At 61.7% G+C, this 13,528-nt stretch overlaps 1 protein-coding gene across 3 annotated transcripts in view; it reads left to right on the top strand.

Moving 5' to 3' along the window:
* Nucleotides 1-13,528, top strand: part of KLHDC4 (kelch domain containing 4) — a 65,188-nt gene that overhangs the window by 43,055 nt on the left and 8,605 nt on the right. For 2 of the 3 annotated variants that reach the window (XM_053210269.1, XM_053210270.1), the window contains exons 8-11: nucleotides 2,051-2,126; nucleotides 3,652-3,860; nucleotides 4,368-4,770; nucleotides 5,990-6,097. In XM_053210269.1, the coding sequence (XP_053066244.1) occupies nucleotides 2,051-2,126; nucleotides 3,652-3,860; nucleotides 4,368-4,770; nucleotides 5,990-6,097 (796 nt within the window). Of the gene's footprint in view, nucleotides 1-2,050; nucleotides 2,127-3,651; nucleotides 3,861-4,367; nucleotides 4,771-5,989; nucleotides 6,284-13,528 lie in introns of those variants that run through there. The other variant, XM_027076383.2, reaches the window with a different exon arrangement.

The raw sequence follows: 13,528 nt of genomic DNA on the forward strand, positions 1-13,528 counted from the left end.
TCCCGCAGTGGTTGCCCCACACCCTTGCCAGCCCTTGATCCCACCAGAGTTTTTTATTCTTGGCCTTGCTGGTGGATGTGTGGGGTCTCATTGTGATTTAAAAAAATAATCATCTTTATTTATTTTTGAGACTGAGCACGAGTGGGGGAGGGGCAGGGAGAGGGGGAGAGAGCATCCCAGGCAGGCTCCGTGCTGTCAGCATAGAACCTGACACGGGGCTCGATCCCACAAACTGCGAGATCATGACCTGAGCTATCCCCTAGTTTTCATTTCCTGAGATTCAGGCCGCTCCCCACAATGTGGCCCATACGGAGCCTCCCTGGCCTTAGGACATCCAGGGCACATGTCCAGTCCTGGGACAGCGGGATCGTGGGCTTTGTTTTCCAGAAGGAAACTAGCTGTCTGTCTCCAGTGAACACATGCCCGTGGCTGAGAGGAAAAGAAGCGTGTGTGTGTGTGTGTGTGTGTCTCCTGGTTCTGTCTGCCGGGAGGGCCCGGAGGTAAAGGCGCCCGGCGGCCGCGAGCACTGCCGGTGCCCAGATCTTGGCTTCTGACCCCACCTCTGGGGACAGGACCCGGGGCTCCTTGGGGAAATGGCTGAGTCTGGGGCTGGGGGTGTACAGGGCGAGGCTGGGGCATTTTGTCCAACCGGAGGCAGCGCTTATGGGAAACCCTCACCGATGGGGTGCGTCAGAGGGACAGAGGAGCCGCTGGAAGGGTTTCCGATGGCCAAGGCTGGAACCGGGTTCCAGCAACCAAGTGAGTAAAGTGGATTGGATTGTAGCTCACAGTATGACGTCAGAGTCCGTGAGTCTGTACGTTTAGATGCAAATGATTGAAAGCACAGACAAGTCCCTGTGCAGAGTTCCACATAAATTGCGTAGCCACTCTGCCCTTGAGCCCTGGAGTATGACTCCCCACCGTACGTGGGGCTGTGCAGAGTGATGTCCTTCCAGGGAGGACCCTGGAGAGCTGGGCGGGGGTGGGGGGCGGTGACCTGACAGCCCTGTGGCCAAGGTCAGCAGCAGTGGTAAGTCACAGTGACAACACGCACCCCCGGTGTGATGGGTGAGAAGGGGCCACAACCCAGAAGCCCATGTCCAGTCGTGAGAGAAGGTCAGACAAGTGTCCGTAGAGGGACAGCTGACCTGCACCTCACAGCCACTGAAGGTCATCAGAGGGTGGGGCCTTGGAACAGAGAAGGGACACTGGGGGAAACCGAGGAGATCTTAATACACCGTGGACTTCCATTAATAGGGCTTAATCAGCATTTCATCCTTAATTAGTGGCAGGTGTAACACACGGAGGGCGTTATTAGTAGGGAAACTGGGCGCTCAATTCGTCTGTAAATGTAAACCTCACCTGAAATTCAAATTTGTTAGAAATAGGGAGTTAAAGGGTAGATACAAAGATGAAATGAACATTACCAAGCCCTCCCCCCAGGAAAGCCATTTTGCTGCACGGTTTTCCAGACACTGTAACCTGTAGGTAGGCGCAGGTGCCGCGTGAGCCCCGCAGGGCACCGCCGCAGAGAGTCCGGGGCCGGCTGGCTTCTGCTTAGAGCGTTAATTCGGTTCTTGCAGTGAAGCCTGAGCACACAAATTGGAAGATGAGGGGGTCGGGGATGTGGGGGTTGCCGATGGAAGATGGCTTTGTTACGGCCTCGGGAGAAGTCCCCATGGGCTCCGGTACAACCCCCCCACCTAGACCAGGCTGGCTGCAGAGGCCATGGACTCGCCGGCAACAGAGTGCTGGAATGTTCCTGGCACGATGGCAGTCTTTAGGACGGTGGGTTTTTTAATTTAAAATCTATTCTCAACAGTTAATAACTGATACCAACATTTTTTATTCTGTCTGCTCGGTGAGGTCAGAATTGACCTGGTCGTGGTTCATACTTTCTTTGAAGCTGCTGCAAAGGAAGGCTCCCGAGCCCTCCGCTGCCCCACCCGGCCTCCCAGCGAGAAGCGAGACCGCAAGCCTGAGGGGACCGTGTGGGACATTGTGGGTGGCGCCTGGCCAATTCTTACGAGACTCCCGGTTCCTTCTGCAGAGAGTCAAGAAGGATGTGGACAGAGGCACGCAGCATTCCGACATGTTCCTGCTGCAGCCTGTGGATGGAAGGGAAGGTGCGTACGCTGGGTGGAGGGTGGGTCCCGGCGGCCAGTGGTCTGCGGGGTCCTGCCTGAAAGCCTTGCCCGCCCCGTGGCTGGGGGATGGGGAAGAGAGGGTGGCGACAGGCCCCTGCACCCTGGGCTGGGGTGTGGGTGTGTCCTCGCCTGAGCGAGCAGACCAGGCGTTCTGTGAATAACCCTCGGTGACCGTCTGCACAGCAGGGAGAGCCGGAATACTCACCCTCTGGGGTGGTTGGGACGGCCTGACCTAAAAGCACAAGCCAGGAGCTGGTGTCGAGCCAGGAGCCCCCCTGCTTGAGAGGGCGGGAGCCACTCGTTCCCTTGTGCTCGCCCAAGAGCACGCGGCTGCTAGGGTGTGGGCTTTGGGAAGGGTTTCACGGGTCCAGGAAAGTGAGAAAGTGAGGCGGTGGCCTGTTTGTCAGTCTTGGGACGAGCGGGCTGGGCTAGACCCAGAAGATCGGGTCTGGTGCCCGGTCTGCTCCGGGCCGTGCAGCGGGGCCTCCCCTCCCTGTGAGGCCGCCGTCCTCTGTGGAAGGACGGGACCGCTCCGCGTGACCCTAGCCTCCGCTAAGCCGGGCACTTCTCAGGAAGCCAGCCACACCACCCTGCGGTGACCGAGGAGGGCGCCTGCCTTTTCCCCAGCGGGAACCGAGGTCTGGTGCTGAGAAGTCACTTGCCCGGTTTACATGAGTGAACTGGAGCCAGAACCTACTGTGTTCCCGGCGGTGGGACCCTGCTGCTCAGCCCCTGCATCCGGCGTTGGGCCCGGATGGGCCCGGTGGGCTGACACACGCTTGAGCCTGTGTCCTGCAACCCAGGAAAGTGTCTTCCCTGACTGTGTGCAGGGCCCTCGGGAGGTTTTCCTCCTCTCTTTCCTTCAAGCAGTAAAATGCTGGCCGTGACGGGTTGATCTTGTGGCCCAGCAGTGGGTGCCCCCCGACCCCCGGGCTGTGTGCTGAGGAACAACCGCTGGCCCACCATGGCCATTTGTCGCTTCCGTTAAGCTTTTCTTAAACGTTCACTGTAGGAAAAATTGCCGTTCCTTTCTCCAGACGCGGCGGGAGGACGTTCCCCCACGCTTCACACTAGGTCACGTCTTGAGGGTTTTATACCATGTGAATCTGGCAGGTGCCGAGAGGAGCGCGGTGTGGAGGTCTCCTGGGGAGAGCTGGGGCATCTGCGCCTCTGAGCAGCGGCCCTGGGACAGCGGTCCTCGCGGCGGGGAGGGCACGGCGTGAGGGTCTCCTGGCACGCGCCCCGTGCGCCAAGCTGGGAAGCGCTCGGCGGAGGTGGTGTCAGCGGGGCCCTGGGGACACCGCGCAGGACCTTCAGGGGAAGGGTCAACCTCTGGGGCGCGTTGAACCGTGTCAGGTTTCTGCAGAGGGATCAAAATCCATAAACCCGGTGCGCTTTTGCCTGCAGTCCTGTGTTTCCACTCGTGTGCCGGTCACCGGAGGCCAGGGGACACTGGGGGTGCCCGTGGCCAGAGCTCGCTTACCCCATGTCCCCTCTCTGACAGGCAAGTGGGGATGGACGCGTATTAACCCTGCGGGAGCCAAGCCCACCCCGAGGTCTGGCTTTTCGGTGGCTGTGACCCCGAATCATCAGACGCTGCTGTTTGGGGGCGTGTGTGACGAGGAAGAGGAGGAGAGCCTGGAGGGGGACTTCCTCAATGACCTGCACTTCTATGACGCCACCAGGAACCGCTGGCTTGCGGGGCAGCTGAAGGTAGAGCCGTGCTCCCGAGCACGTGCCGGGGCGGTCGTACGTCAGACACGCAGCCCTGTTGTGCTCCCCACCGCCCCACCTCCCCGTCCCTCTGTGGGGCTCCCCGGGAGCTCTCAGTGTCTCTGCCGTCATTGTGGGCAGGGGCAGGCCGTCCGGCACTGGGGTCCCCCTGGGACTTCAGGTCTAGAGGAGTTGTTGGCGCCAGAGGCCGTGAGGCCTCAGGAGGTGGCCCACTCGGCCAGAGACCCCTCCCTGGTTGGAGAGCTTTGGCGCCTCTGCTGGGGATCAGGCAGACGTGCGGCTGGGGTCTGGACTCGTGGCCCCCCTGCCCTTTGCCCTGAGGGGTCCCACCAGGCAGAGACTCTGTGCCCGCAGCCTGAACGGGCAGATTAGGGCAGGGGGCTTCCGCCACGTGGCCCAGTCGCCCTCGCACCCCACGTCGCTCGAGGACGCTGCCCGCTGACCACCGGCCGCCCCTGAAGTGCACGGCCTTGCTTTTTCCGACAGGGACCTAAGTCAGAGAAGAGGAAACGGAGGAGGGGCAGAAAAGCAGAGCCCGAAGGTGCCGACAAGCAGGAGCGCGGGGGGGCCGGTGCCCAGGAGCCCCTGGAGGTGGTCAGAGAGGTGGTCGCAGAGGACGGGACCGTGGTCACCATTAAACAGGTTCTTGCCGCCCCAGTCCCGGCGGGACAGCCACAGTCCGAGGAGGAGGACAGCCCCGACGAAGCCAGTGGCCCCGTGGTGGAGCCCAGTCCCCGCTCCAACGCCATGCTGGCCGTGAAGCACGGGCGGCTCTACCTGTACGGGGGCATGTTTGAGGCAGGTGACCGCCAGGTCACCCTTAGTGACCTGTACTGCCTGGATCTCCACAAGATGCAGGAGTGGACGGCCTTGGTGGAGGCGGACCCAGGTGAGCTGGGGTGCAGAGAAGATGCTCTGCAGGTTGGGGCGGGAGCCCCATGAAAGCGGCTCTGTCCCATCTGTCCACGAGGGCCCACTCAGATCTGCCCTGTGCCACGGAGCCTGCAGTGAGCCAGACCCACGTGCCCTCACCCGTGGCCACTCCCGGAGGGTGGGCCCTGGTCACGGCGAGGCGCCCCCTCCTGCGTACGTCCGCCCCTGCTCTGGGAGCTGAGGGGGTGGCTGCTTGCTTTGCGCGGGGGCGGGGGGCGGGGCTCAGGCCCGTCCCGGTGCTTCTCGGGGGTGCGTCGTAGCAAAACCGATCTCACAGAGCCTCCTCGTCCAATGTCCGCAGCCTCTGTGAACACGCGAGGGCAGACCAGGCGTCTGGGGGACACCTTCCGGGGGAACCTCCAGGCCGCCTCTGCTCTGACCCGCACTGCTCAGTCCCTCGCGTCCACGTTGTCCACAGGTGGCTGCTGGATGCCAGCCACCACTCCTTTCTTGACCACTGGACAGTGAACAGAGCTTGAGTCCATGCTTTCAGAGAAAGGCGCTGCGTGGCCCTGCGAGGTTCCTTAGTTTTCCAGAGAGGCTAGGTTAGAGCAGGGGGGCTGCAGGGTGAGACCGGGGGGTGGGTCTCGTACCTTTGCCTCTGCTCTCCGTCCCCTCCTCTCCCCTCTCTGTCGTCCTCCCTCACCTCTGCTCTCCGTCAGTCTCCCCTCGCCTCTGCTCCCCATCCTCTCCCCTCCCCTCTGCGTCCTCTCCCCTCGCCTCCGCTCTGTCAGCCTCCCCTCGCCTCTGCTCTCCGTCGTCTCCCCTCGCCTCTGCTCTCCGTCCTCTCCCCTCGCCTGTGCTCAGAACTGGAGAAAACAACGCGTTTCCTTCCAGTGTCCAGAGGTACTGGGGCATAGGCTCACTTTGACAGCATGATTATTTAAAAAAAAAAAAAAATTTTTTTTTTAATGTTTATTGTGTTTTTGAGACAGAAATAGCGTGAGCAGGGGCGGGGCAAAGAGACACAGAATCCGAAGCAGGCTCCAGGCTACTAGCTGTCAGCACAGAGCCTGATGCAGGGCTTAAACTCACGAGCGTTAGATCATGACCTGAGCCAAAGTCGGATGCTCAACCGACTGAGCCCCCCAGGTGCCCCAGGGTGCGTGCGCTTCTTGATGAGAGGCTGGAAACTCTCTGCACTGACGTTTTGAACGTTCGCTTTTGATTTAAAGGAGCTCAGGAGTGGCTGGAGGAGACGGAGTCAGAAGAAGACAGTGAGGAGGGCGCCGAGGGCGGAAGTGACGACGAGGACAGTGGCGACAGCGGCGGGGAGGCTGGGGGTGAGTGTGGTGCGCATGCTGGCGCCGGGCGGCAGGAGACCCACGGCAGAGCACCTCCGGAGCCAGGCACCCCCTGCCGGACCTAGACCTCAGGGGTCGCTTTGCTCCCAAAGCCCCGATTTTTGCTGGTAACGAGAGACTTTCATGCTTCAGTAAAGTTCTATTAAAACGTGGCTTTACTTTGTAGACGCCCTCTCAAGGCGAGCCTAAGTTTTTGCGAGAACATTTGTATTTCGAGTACGTTTGGGCCGTGCCGGGTCGCTTTTTTTGATAGAGTGAAGAGTGCCCTCGCGACATGGTTTCTGTAACTCCGGTGCTCACCCTGTCAGCCAGTGAGCTGTGGCCTCTGCGGCTGCCTGCCCGCCCCGCCTGCCTCCCCCCTTCCCCACGGAAGAGCCCATGACCCTCGGTGGCACCTGCCCGGCTCGCCCTGGATGACGCTGGGCCCCACGCCCGGGCCATTGCCGTCTGAAGACGGGGCGTGCCCCCCGTGCTGCAGGGCATCCTGCGTGGTGTGGCTCCTTCCGCGGCGTTGGCGTGGGCCGTGACGACGTAGACCAAAGCTGCGGCAGGGGCGGTGTCGTGGAGGGCGAGGTCCCCGCACTGCCGGCGGTGCCGTGAATACGAGGCAGAGAGGTGCCTTATGCTTTGCGGGTGATCTCCCTTCCGCCGGACAAGGAGCCGGGGGTTTCCCGCGTGGCGGTGCGTCGTCAGGCCGGAGGCCCCCGCTGTGATTTCCGGAAGTTCTCGGTCGCAGCCCACCGGCCACCTTTCCACGCTTCGTGTCCCTGCCCGACTCTGAAGTAAAGCTCCTATCGGCTCTGTGGCTGTCGTGCCACCGGTTTTGCTCGGGGGTCCGTGAGCCCACGGACCCGACTCAGAGCCGCTCCGTTAGCGTTTCCTGGGAAGAGATGGTGGGGCCACCCCTGCTCCTTTCCCGGTCAGCCCCCAGGTTGTCCTCGGCAAAGTGACCGGAGGAGGGGAAGCCAGAGGGAGGGACCCCGCTGTCTGCACGCGGTGTCGCCATCCAGCGCCTCTGGAGCGGGAGTCCGTCGCGGGGGAGGCCTGCGGACTGCTCGCACGCCGTCTGGGGCCTGCTCCAGGGTTGATGGCCAGAGACCAGGTTTCATTGGTATAATTGGGGTCAGATGTTAGGCTTTGAATTCACACTTGGTGCATGTTTTATCTTCAATAGTTGCAGTCATGAGAAGGTAGTATTTTAGTGTGTGGTAACAGGATCAGCATCCCATTTGTGTCCTGGACCAGGCCATCCTGTTCATTGCTGGGACGCTCACAGACCAGTGTGGGAATGCCCCGGGTGGTGGAGCAGGGCCCGTCCTAGCAAGGCTTTCGTGGAAGGAGGAGGGCTGACATGCCCCAGCAGCAGCCCCTCGCCCCACCTCGCCTCCTCACGGTGCCCGGTGCGACCACTCTCGTTGGACTTGCATGCTGCTCTGTAGCAGGACCCGCCAGGGTGCACTCTCACCAGCAGCTCAGAAATGGGAAGCCTGCCTCTGGGGGGTGCCCACCGGAGCCCCGGCCATCGGAGAGAGGCCAGTGTGGCTGTCGGGCAGCACGGCACCCCTTGGCCAACGGGGGCTGGGTTTGCTAGAAAAGCTGGCACTCTGGCTCGGGTGGCGTATCGCTGGCACCCCTCTTGGCTGCCGGGGCAGTCTGGGCCTTCCTTGGACACTCTGGGTGGAATCTAGCCGGAAGATTCTCAGGCAGGGCTGGCGGAACGCCATGGCTGGTGCGCGGACCTCCCGGGTCCTCCCGGGGCCCACGCTGCCCGCTCCTGCGACGTGCCCTCCAGCCCCCACCGTGCAGCTGCTGCTCTCCTGGCCGCTGCGTCAGGAGGAGGTTGTCGGAAGGGCTTGCCGGCTCTGCCTCAGGTTTCTGTTTCAGAGGCCAGTGTCTCATCCTCCTGGTTGAGGTGACATGGCAGGTTTGAGGGAAGAGGATGTTTTTGAATCCAACAGATTTCCCAAAGAAGAAACTCCTTATACAGACAAGTCTGTTTTGCTGTCGTGTCCGTAGGGTTGTTGCTAGAAGCTCGGTTTGAGTTCACACGGGTGAACAGCTGCTCTCGCCTCTGCTGCTTCCTTGCTGTGATGGAGACACCAGGTAAGGTGCACCTTAGATGTTGAGCAGCAGGAGAGGCAAAGAATGCGTTCTCGGGCCGCGAGAGCCCCCCAGGAGCGGGACCAGCACACCCCAGTTCTCTGTTGGTGACTGGTGTGCCCAGCTGATTGTTCTGGACCCCTGAGGGCCACCACGGGCACGAGTGGCCCGTCTGAAGCCGGGGGCCTCCATTGCCGGTGGTGCTGGAGCCGGAACAGCTGGAAACGGCTGTATTCGGGTCGGCGAGGGCCCCGCGATCATACACCTGTATCGTCTGCTCCTCGATGGGCTGAGCTGTTGGTAAGCCCCGCACCACCCACCCCCTTCTCTTAGGCTGCGTCAGCTGGCCACGCCCCACCCCCCGCCCCGACTTGGCAGAGCTGCGTGAGCGGGGTCAGTGGGGGTTTGAGTGTGAGTAGTTCTCCATGTCCCCAAGTCCCAGGAGTGGTGGCGGCGCTCTGGGTCCTGCTGCCAGAGGGTAGTTGGTCAGAGGTGGGAGGTTTCTGGCCTTGGGTTGAATTGAGCAAAAACCAAGGAAACCACCAATTAAGCCCGGAAATCCTCATCATTCAAAGCGCTGTTTGTTTCTAAAAGGCGCAGTAGTGGTATTTATTGCAGTTTAACATGTTGTGGGTTTTTTGTTCTGTTTTGCTTTTTGTTTGTTTGTAAACCAAGTCGTACAAGCGAGGAGTCAGTGGCCGGCTGACAGGTTCATTGAAGGGCCAGAGGCTGGCCAGGCCCTGCCGGTGACAGATGATCTCCGCAGGGCCGTCCCTTGGGGCCAGAGGGACCCTCAGGCAGCCCCCCCGGGGGAGGTGAGGCTCGAGCTCAGGTTCAGAGCAGGTGACACAAGTGAGGTCACACTTGGGAACCAGCCCCCCCAAGTGTGCTGGGGTGAGGAGGTGGTGACACGGTGTTGAGCGGGGGCTGCAGAGGGGGCAGCCGCTCCCTAGCACGGGGGAGGGGGTGGTTGGCTTCGGCTCGAGGGAGCGTGAGATTTGTCTGTCCACTGCTAAGTTGCATGAGCACTGAAGGGGCTTTCTAGTAACTGCTCTTTTCCTGGATGTTTGAAAGCGGGAAGCAAGCTGTGTGCAGGCCTTTGGTCACCAGAGACCAGTGTTGTCTTATTGGCCCAGGGAGCTCCTGAGTCGTAGGCCACAGGCACCTTCGTTGTTGTCTTGGGAGAGAGCTTCAGCAGTGCCGGGTTCCAGCTGGGTCTGGTCACCCACCGGCGGTGTGACCGCAGGGTGACCACGGTGTCCCGTGGGCAGCCGAGGCCCCAACCAGCACAGCCAGAGGCCGAGGATGCAAGCCATCGGCGCGTGGGGAGCGCTGCGGGCGCATCCGGTGCTGGGCCTGGTTTGCTGGTGTGGAGCGGGTGTGGGGCCGGGGCCTGTCGTCGTCCTCTGGACCGGACCTGAGCTGGGGTGTGGAGCTCAGGAGCCCTGTGCCTGAGTGTGGGGGCGGGCCTGGGAAGGCCCAGGTGTGTGTGTGTGTGGGGGGGGATCCGGGGGTGGGGGAAACTCCAGTCGGAAAGAAAGGCCGGGGAAGCTCCCCACAAGAAGCGTGGATGTTGAAGGTTAAGAAAATCAAAACAGGTGGGACAAAACGATGCCTGCCGTGAGGCCCCTGGGGACTAGCACAGGGGAGGGGGGCGGGGCGCTGGGGGCGGGGCGGGCTCGGGGAGGTGGGGCTGCGCTCCGCCCCTGCCCACAGCGCTCTCCCGCCAGAGCTCCGCCCCGAGCGGGATTTGCGTTTATCCGTTTCAGAGTTTGGGCAGGAGAAGGACCCCGTGATAAAGACCCTGGCTTGTGAGGAGACGATGCAGAGAACCCACAGTTGTCAAACGATGATGTTTATTACTAAAAGGAGCAAAATGTTTTCAAACCTGGACAGCGGCCCTTGCTTTCAGAGAGCGAAATACAGAATAGTGGTAGGACTCAAACTGTTACATTCATTAAAGAAAAGCATTGAATTTTCATTTTGTAAGTAACCAAGCTATTTTTTCCAGCTAAAAGATAAAATGGCGAGGTAACATTTTTAGCTGCTTCGTCAGTAAGAAGAATCAGAACATAGTCGACATTCCCTTTTCGTCAATGCACAAATGATTGCACTGTGTTAACAAACAGTTTACATGCACCAGGGGAAAAGGTGGAAAGAAGAAAATGCAGATCGAGACCGGTTTCGGTTAGAACTCGCGAAAAGGCATCTGTGTCAGGGTCAGCGGCCTGCTGTCTGGCGTGAGGGCCGGGTTTCACACGCTGCTCACCCGGGCGGTGAGGGCGCTATTTCTGTCAGGCTACATTACACCGGGTGGGCTTTCTTTGGACGTGGCGAATGGGGCACATAGGCAGGGTCGGCCGGAGAGGACGGTGGGGGTTCAGCTGAGTGCACGGGACGCACCAGCGGCTCAGCGCTCACGGGCGAGCGCCGAGGGCTGGCCACCAGCAGCGGGTGCAGGGGCGGGAGAAGCAGGCCACGCCGCCCTGGTGGTGGCAGTGACCGTGCTGGCCAGCGCAGGGCCCGCTCAGGGGTCGTGGGGCGCGCCCACAGACCGGTCTCCTCCCTGAACCTGCCCCCCGCGGGGCAGCCCGGGCCGGGTGGACTGGAGAGCAGCCCCCTTCCTGCCCTTTCCCGCCTTCCACAGGCGGCTGGCGGGCGTGCCTGTCCCTGAGCCGCGCTCGGCTGCGTGGTGCGCCCCGTGGGGAGCCGATCGTGGTTGGGGAGGGAGACGCGGTTAAGGAGTGTCTGGTGGAAGGCCCTTCGTCTGCGACGTGTGTCCTCACGCGGGAAGCAGTGGGAGACGGGAACTCCGATCATAAGGGACTAGCAGTCCTCACGCGTGCTCGAGCAGCTCGGGTGCCCATCTCTGTCCGATCTTCGATGCAGGGGTGGGGTGAGTCGCCGCAGCAGGTGCTACCGGCAAGGTGGAGGGGAGTGAGGGCCCGGCCGGGACCCGTCTCGCCATCCCCTGGGGTCTCCTGCCTCTCTGGGTTGGGGCTGCCGCGGTCCTCGTGGCACCAGCTGGAGGCCGCACGGCCAGCAGCCCGCACGCGCGTCTGTGGGGGCGGCGGGGAGGGCGTGCGCACACACGGCGGCGGGGGGAGTGTTAGGGGCGGACGGAGATGAGGTAGCTGTGAGGTGTGCTGCTCCCTGCCGTCCCCGAAGCCCCAGGCGCGGGCCGCCGCACCCAGACGCGCCCTGGACTGCTCGCGGCCACACGTGGAGCTGCCCTGCCTGGCAGGGCTGCCTGTCCCTCTGAGGCCGAGGAACAGGCTGGAACGTGTCTGCCCACGTGTGCGTCAGGCCCCCTCCACGTGGGTTCTCGGGCAGAGGCGCCCTCGGTTCCTGGCTCGCAGCCTCCGCTGGTGGAGAGCACGTGGCCATGCCGCAGCGAGGTGCTTCTGCGCCCTTGGGGGCTTTCACGGTCTGAGCGCCACCCGAGTGCCGTCGTCTCCCGCGTGCAGCGCTTCCAGGTGCCCGCGCGCCCCCCGCCCTCTTCCGCAGCCTTCCGGTGACGGCCACCTGTGCTTCCCACAGCTTTCAGACCGTCCCGGCGTATGGGAACATGGTAAAAATACAGCTTCGCTGTTTTGTTTTTCAACAAAGGCAACTGCACTTTTTCTTGCTTTTAAGGCTGAATTAGCGACACTTCTCAGGGACAGATCTTGAGGACACTTGGGGACGGGTCATTTTTCTAGTCTTTGCTTACGGACGGTATCGCGTGACACACGGTTCCCCGGGCAGGGAACAAAACTAAGAGACACCTTGGTTTTCCGACAAGAGCACTTCACCCTTCTTCCCGTTTCTTGTCTGGAATCACTTTTACGCTTTACTGACACGAGGAGGTCCTGTCCAGGCAAGACCCAGTGGAAACGCGAGACCTCGTCGGCGGTCCTCAGTGCCGTCCGTTAATTGTAGGGTCGGCAGCACGTGCAGCTACGGACAGAGAGGCCTTAAAATCTAGTAGGCACCTTTAAGTTTCTGAGACCGAAGGCAAGAAAACCCGGAAGACGAGACCTCTTTGAGCCGGAGAAAGCGGGATTACTGATGCCGAGTGGAGGCCGGCCCTCCCCTCCCCTCCGTCTTGAGAGGTGTCGTCCTGTGCATGTGGGGGCGACGCGAGCACCTCTCCCGGAGGAGGCCGCTTTGGGCACCCGTCGTCCACCTACAGGTGTGAGATTCACCTCGGAGGGGACCCCTGCCCGCAGCGGCAGCACTGGTGCGGAGTCGGGGGGAGATGAGAGCAAGGTGGCCGGGATCCCAAACTGAAAAACGTGAACACCACTTTATTTCCGTTAGTCCCCCAGATGTTCATCTAGGTCAAGCCCGTGATGCGTCTGCTCGGGGCCCTCGGTCACGTCATCTGGCTTTAAGTGGGGCGGCCGTGGAATCTACCATCCAGACCGGGACTTGTGGACGGTACAAGAGGGAGCATTTCTAGGGCCAGGTTGGGATGTCAGGGGTTGGGTGCCCTGGGCCCCCAGCCTGGCACTGAGGGGCGTCCGGGGACGGGGGAGCCCGGCCCGTGCTCTTCCTGCCCCGCTGGGGAGCCCGTCATCCTACAGTGTACGTGTTTGCTCAGCGCCTGTGTGGCAGTTGCAACACGGGAGTTCGTGGTCTGGTAAACGTGGTTGTGGACTTCCCGGGAGAGTGGTTTTGGCAGCAGGCGTCGCACTGCCGTGGCTACCGCAGGTTTTCCACGTCGACGTCCTCTTTGCAAGTTCGCGGGCTCGTGTGTCACATCCCTGCTCTGTGTCTTTAGGAATCCTGGGTGCTGTTGATCAGGGAGCTTGGAAGAATGGATCGTTCTTCACGTGCCCGAAGTCACCCGAGCGCTTCGGGCATCGAGCACGTGCCCAGAAGCACAAGTAACCCAGTGTGCGAGTTTCCTCACGTTGGTGAAGGCGGACTGTGGGCACAGACGAGTCGCCTGAGGACCCTGGGGTGGGGGGTGGGGTGGAGGGTGTGAGTGCAGGTTTCCCAGCCTCAGGAGGGCAGCGCGAGGGGGGTGTGGAGCGGTGCCTCTCGGCCCCACCTACCCACAGGCCCTGGCTCAGCATCCCTGGCAACTCCATCTCTCTGCCTCTGGCTTTCACGTCCAGAGCGTGGAAGCAGCTGTCAGGGGAGGAAAGGACTCTCGCGAGGTGGCTCTGGGACTAATTAAAACGTGTCACTTTGTACCCCCCTGGGGGCCAGCCCTGACCCACACGTCCCTCGTGGCCTGGTGTCGCTGTGCGTGCACGTCCACCGGGAGCGTACGGGAGGAGGTCGGCTGCTCTGGCCCCGGCCCGGGACTGGCACAGCCAC

This window comes from Acinonyx jubatus, chromosome E2 (assembly GCF_027475565.1).
Source record: "Acinonyx jubatus isolate Ajub_Pintada_27869175 chromosome E2, VMU_Ajub_asm_v1.0, whole genome shotgun sequence".
Lineage (NCBI taxonomy): Eukaryota > Metazoa > Chordata > Mammalia > Carnivora > Felidae > Acinonyx > Acinonyx jubatus.